We start from the raw sequence: 6,000 nt of genomic DNA, 5'->3' as shown, positions 1-6,000 counted from the left end.
TTTTTTTCAACGTTTATTGATTTTTGGGACAGAGAGAGACAGAGCATAATTATATTTCTATTTATTTAAAAAGTAGTAGTGTTCTTTTATTATTGATTTGGTTCTTTTATCTCACAAAATGACTCAATTTGTCCTACATGTTTGGTTAAAATACAGGGAAATACCTTAAGTTTGTATTAATTTCCAAATTATATAATTGGAAGAGGCTTTCTTATATAAAAGAAGAAATCTAGCTAGAAATCATCTTACCTTATTTGCTATAAATTTCTTAATATTTGCTAGATGCTAATGATGCCAGATGCTAATGATAAATTTTATCATCTGTATTAGGAATTAAATATAATTGAGGTGACCTGCTCTCCTGCTCACATCTGAGATCTTGTGGTACCGAACCATTCCTTTTTGAACTAGATAGGGCACATCTCCATTGTTGAGTGTTAGTTGTAGTCATAACCCTTACTTCAAAGGTTTTATATTGTAAACGTTTGACTTGATATAAAATTATTTCTATACAAGATAAAAAAAGTACGGTCTTATTTTAGTTCATCTTAGAATGCACAGGAGAATAACTATGCAAAGAATGTGGATAGATAGTGCTTTTTCTCCCTTTCGATTTTGTACTGCAAAATACCCCAGGAAATTGACACAAAACCAAATCCAAAGACTTACACAGACAGTACAGTTCAATTTTAGTGAAAAGAGTGAAGAAATCTTCAAAAAAATTCTTACAGACTCCAGTTTTTATTTTCTTGGTGGAATGGTAACTAGATACCTACTTAGTTTCTTCTTGTGTTGGGTCTGTTGGGAGGAACTGAATGTTGATCCTCCTCACATATTTCCATGGTAAAACTGAGCTCATTTCATTTGTCACTTAATATGTGCATTAGGAAAACTTCATAGCAGAAAAAAATATGTTTATATGAAGATATAAAATGTCTAAACTGAATGTGTAATGAACAAAGGCTGACAAAGGAGGCTTGGGCTGCGAAACAGTATCCTGAACGCTACAGAAATGGGGACGGGAGGCATGGGCAACAGAGAACTTTGTCCTGTTCAGAGATCCCCAGAGGATCCCTGTCCCCTCCCCCCAACCTCCTGCCAGAATGTTGGATTTCAAAGAATGAACAGATTAACGGATATCAGGAGTAGTGTGGCCTGGGTTGAGAATAAGGATAATTTGCCTGAGTTATAGTACTGGCTGGATCATTACAGTCTGCCCACATGGCATCTCTCTGTGAGGACAAAGGGAACTTACCCAAGGAACGTTAAAGCTACTGCTGTTGGAAGGAAGTCATATGGTAAGGGAACCAGAAAAGGCCAAGAGCAAGTAGAAATACAGTCCCTAAGTCTGTAACCCCAAGAGCTGGACAGCAGCCATCCCTAAGGGAGCCAGCCCAGATCTGGGGCTGATACTTGAGTCTCTGAGGCTCAACATGCTAGGCAGAGCTGCTGCTGTAGGACGGAAGCCCTGCAGTGCCAACTGATTCACAATGGCTGTTTCAGTGGCAGCCTCTTTGAGACACCCTGCCTCTATACTGTCATCATGGAAAAACCAAGGGGCCTCGAAAGAGGGTAAGGTAAAGTTTCAGATTTGGGCTCAGCAGAAGAGGAACTTGAGGCTGGGGCAAGTGCCAGAACCCTCGTGTGTCAGATTGGGGATTGTGCTGCTGTTGGTGATTTTCCTGCCAAGCATGTACTGTGACCTGGGATCTGTATATTACTCTTCTTATGAAACGGTCATCCCCAAGAGCCTGACAGTCAAGGGAAGGGAAGACCCAGTGGAAAAGGCATCCTATATGCTCTTAATGCAGGGCCAGAAATGGATGATTCACCTGAAGGCGAAGAGAGACTTTTTTGTGAAGAACTTTCCAGTCTTCAGCTACCACAGTGGCGTCCTGGGGCAAGAAATGCCTTTCATCTCACATGACTGTCACTATGAAGGCTACATAGAAGGAGTCCCGGGTTCTTTTGTTTCTCTCAACACCTGTTCAGGCCTCAGGGGCATCCTGATTAAGGAGGGGAAACCCTATGGCCTTAAGCCCAAGGACGCTTCGAAACGCTCTGAACATGTGTTGTACACGATGGCACACCAAGCTCGAGTCTCCTGTGGGGTCACTTCCAAAGGCAGCCAAGTGGCGCCTGCCAGCCGGCAGCAGGGGAGCAGGAAGCCTCACAGTCCACAGGCACCGTCCTCCTTTTGGTCACACACCAAGTACGTGGAGATGTTCGTCGTGGTCAACAACCAGCGGTTCCAAATGTGGGGCAGTGACGTCAGTGAGACGGTCCAGAGGGTCATGGACATCACCGCTCTGGCCAACAGCTTCACCAGGGGGATAAACACAGAGGTGGTGCTGGCTGGAATGGAGATTTGGACCGAGGGGGACCTCATAGAAGTCCCGGCGGACCTGCAAGTTACACTCGGGAATTTCAACAGCTGGAGACAGGAGAAGCTCTCCTGTCGCGTGAAGCACGATGTTGCCCACATGATCGTTGGACATCACCCTGAAGGAGACGTGGGACAGGCATTTCTCAGTGGTGCCTGTTCAAGTGGCTTTGCGGCAGCCGTTGAGTCCTTCCATCATGAAGACGTCCTCCTGTTTGCAGCGCTCATGGCCCATGAGCTTGGGCACAACTTGGGTATTCGGCACGACCACTCGGCCTGCGCTTGTAGAGATAAACGCTTGTGCCTCATGCGTGAAAATATCACCAAAGAAGGTGGCTTCAGCAACTGCAGCTCTGATTACTTCTACCAGTTCCTCCGGGAACACAAAGGGGACTGCCTATTTAACAAGCCTCGGCCCCAACATCGCCTGCGTAGGAATGCAGAGTGTGGAAATGGTGTGTCGGAGGACAATGAGGAGTGTGACTGCGGACCTGACTGTGGTGATCACCGGTGCTGTGACCAAACATGTAGGCTGAAGGAGCATGCACAGTGTAGTGATGGACTATGCTGTTCTGATTGCCAGTTGAGACATAAGGGATTCATGTGTCGTCCTGCTCTTGGAGAGTGTGACCTCCCTGAATATTGTGATGGTACCTCCGGAGAATGCCCCATAGATCGCTATAAGCAAGATGGCACAGTGTGTGACAGAATTCACTATTGTTTTGGCGGCCGGTGTAAGAACCCTGATAATCAATGTGTGGATATATATGGGTCTCCTGCAAGGTCTGCCCCAGAACACTGTTATATTTCCATGAACACCAAAGGAGACCGGTTCGGGAACTGTGGCTTGTGGGCCTCGTCTAGGACAAAGTATGTTAATTGCTCTGATGATCATATATTTTGTGGGAAACTTATATGTACAAATATTAGACGGATACCAGCAATCAAACCCCACCATACTCTGATCCAGGTACCCCACAAAGATGACTGGTGCTGGAGCATGGATGCCTATAACATGACTGACATCCCCGATGATGGAGAGGTGCATAACGGCACTCTTTGTGCCCCACACAAAGTCTGCATGAATTACTCCTGCATTGATCATGCCGTGCTCCATTACGACTGTGAACCTAATGAAATGTGTAACGGGAGAGGAGTCTGCAACAACTTGAGGCACTGTCATTGTGAGGCTGGCTATGCACCCCCTGACTGCAAAGCTGCAGGAAATGGGGGTAGTGTGGACAGTGGTCCCCCCGGACAATCCACTGATGAAAATCTAAGTGCAGGAGGAAGTGGCAGTCCTACTAAACGTAAGACTCAAATGAGGGCTCTTGGCAGCATAATTTTCATACTCCCTGGATTTCTTCTAGTATTACTGTTCATTTTAATACTTTCCATTACCCTTAGGGCTAGAACTGAGTCACTAGAGACGACAGGAGGCTCCTCAGAGGAGATCTCAGAGATCACAGAGACTACTGTGGACAAAGAGATAACACAGCCCTTACAAAAGCAACCCACAAATACTGAAGAGAAGGGTCCAGAGGAGGCTCCACGGGAAGACCCCCCACTAGAGAAGCCTTCCCCACCGGAGGAGGCCCCCCAACCACAGGAAGTCCCACCGCCAGAGGCCCCAGGAGAGCCTGCACCATAAGAGGTAGCAGGTGAAGGACAGGAATAACCAAAGACAGAATAGTGGAGGAAGAAGTCAAATACATCAAATACCTCAAGCACCGAGTGGGAATGAGAGGCTCATAGAGACAAAGATGAAGTGAGAATTGAGAGCTCCAGTGGCTCTAACTGGACTACAGGGTCTAGAGAAACAGTAACCTGGGAGGAGGGAACCCAGATTTCAATACTGCTTGTAGTACTTTGGTTACACGTTGATATAAGAACTCATATACAAAATATCCTGCAGTTTTGCTTTTTCTCATTTCACGAAGCAATTTTACTTAAGCTCTTCTCATGGATCATTGCTATCAATGTCATGTATTGTGTTTGGGTCAATATCTGAACTCAAGTTATTTTTCAGGGCAATACCATCTTCCATCTACATTGTTTGACACAGTGTATTATCAGTACCTATGTCATGACTGTCCCTGGATTATTCACCCAAGTCACATCAATGCATTATTTAGGAACATTATCTATTGAGCACTCTTATTGCCATGAAGTTTCTATTCATGAAGTAGAGGTAATTTAAAATAAATAAATGGCAATTTTTGGATGAAGCATGGCTTCAGACTCCATGCACCCTAGTAATGGGCTTTTTTATATTAAGGCTCTCTGGAGGGGCTGCATCCGATTCAAGGGTCTGGGTGAATGGGGCAGGAATGGGCAACTGAGGCCAGGGGACATGTGCACAGTGGTGTGGAATTCACATTTGAATATTTGTTAATATTCTGGATTTATTAATTTCTATAATTAAGGCTGATATTTTATCTACTGGAAATTCATGGGAATCTTCAAAATACCTGTAACAACACATTAATTTGGTAGATATTTGTAGAGAGAGCACAAAGCACATAACAATAATACTACTGTGCGAGACACCATGTGAAACACTTAACATTCGTTGCCTTAATTTTATCTTCCCATCTACACTCTGAGACCTCCATCTGCTACATGAGGAAACAGACATCACAGAGTTCGGGTGGAACCTGTGTCCTGCCTCAGGTATGACGGAATCTACATTCCCCCCTGCTTCATGAGCCTGTCCTTCAGTAAAAAAAGTGACCAGAACAACGATTGGTATGTCCTCAATTGCCCAGAACATGGTTTCTTCCTCAGTGACTTTAACGAAACAAAACCTTTACGGGATGGATGCTGATTGCTGTCACAAACCTACCATGTTGTGTAGTCATTACTGATGAAAAGTGCCTTTACCCCATTACATCCTGACCTCCTGGAGTGGCAGGTTCATATCCTACTCAGCTGTGAGGTCTCAGCTCATTGTAGGTGCTCAGTAAATGTTGACAAAGTGAAGGACTTAGCCAGAACCAACCTTAAAATAGGAGGGTAACTTCTATGGATGGCACTGGCCAAAACCTTGCTCAGGTGCAGTGTTGCCGCTACAGGTCTAGTGTTCTGAGCCTCAGGGAAGTTCCTGAGCATCAGTCCCTGCCGACACTTTTGCTGAGTCCCTCTTCTAACTGCTTGACCTACGTGAGCAGGAAAGAGCAGACAAAGGAAGGATAAGACCTGATTTCTGCTTTTTAGAAGCTTACATTAATTACTTTTGGTGGAACAAAACTAAACGTCAGGGGAAAATTCAAAATCACGACTTCAGGTATGTAAGATTCCAGGTCATGAGATTTGCTGGTAACCGAATCTCAGAGTGTTTTATGACAGATCAGGATTTGTGGTGAAAACATACCATTAATTAATAGTGAGCTGAGAGCTTTGGGAACAAGGGCAGACTGGGTAAATGAAGGCCCCCACATGTAAACTTGTGGTTAGAGACTTTTGAAAAAGATGTGGAGGATTTCTGCTGAAAAGCACTTCAGTGGAGAACAGGAGGGATGACATTCCTAACTGCACATGTGATGGGGACTATTTTAAAAGCTAAAAAGCATCACATATTTTTGCTAGCTTCTCAGGTATAAGGGAATCATGATTTA

At 44.6% G+C, this 6,000-nt stretch overlaps 2 protein-coding genes across 2 annotated transcripts in view; one reads left to right on the top strand and one right to left on the bottom strand.

Annotated features, from left to right (window-relative positions):
• The window catches only part of TMEM116 (transmembrane protein 116), a 163,418-nt gene that overhangs the window by 38,092 nt on the left and 119,326 nt on the right, over nucleotides 1–6,000 (bottom strand). The window lies entirely within an intron of this gene.
• Nucleotides 79–4,631, top strand: LOC125914553 (disintegrin and metalloproteinase domain-containing protein 1-like). Its single transcript, XM_049619929.1, has one exon. The coding sequence runs from the start codon at nucleotides 1,491–1,493 to the stop codon at nucleotides 4,032–4,034; it is 2,544 nt and encodes an 847-aa protein (XP_049475886.1). The 5' UTR covers nucleotides 79–1,490; the 3' UTR covers nucleotides 4,035–4,631.

The sequence above is a fragment of the Panthera uncia genome, assembly GCF_023721935.1.
Source record: "Panthera uncia isolate 11264 chromosome D3 unlocalized genomic scaffold, Puncia_PCG_1.0 HiC_scaffold_8, whole genome shotgun sequence".
Lineage (NCBI taxonomy): Eukaryota > Metazoa > Chordata > Mammalia > Carnivora > Felidae > Panthera > Panthera uncia.
The sequence above is the reverse complement of the archived record's forward strand: the minus strand, read 5'-3'. Positions and strand labels throughout refer to the sequence as shown.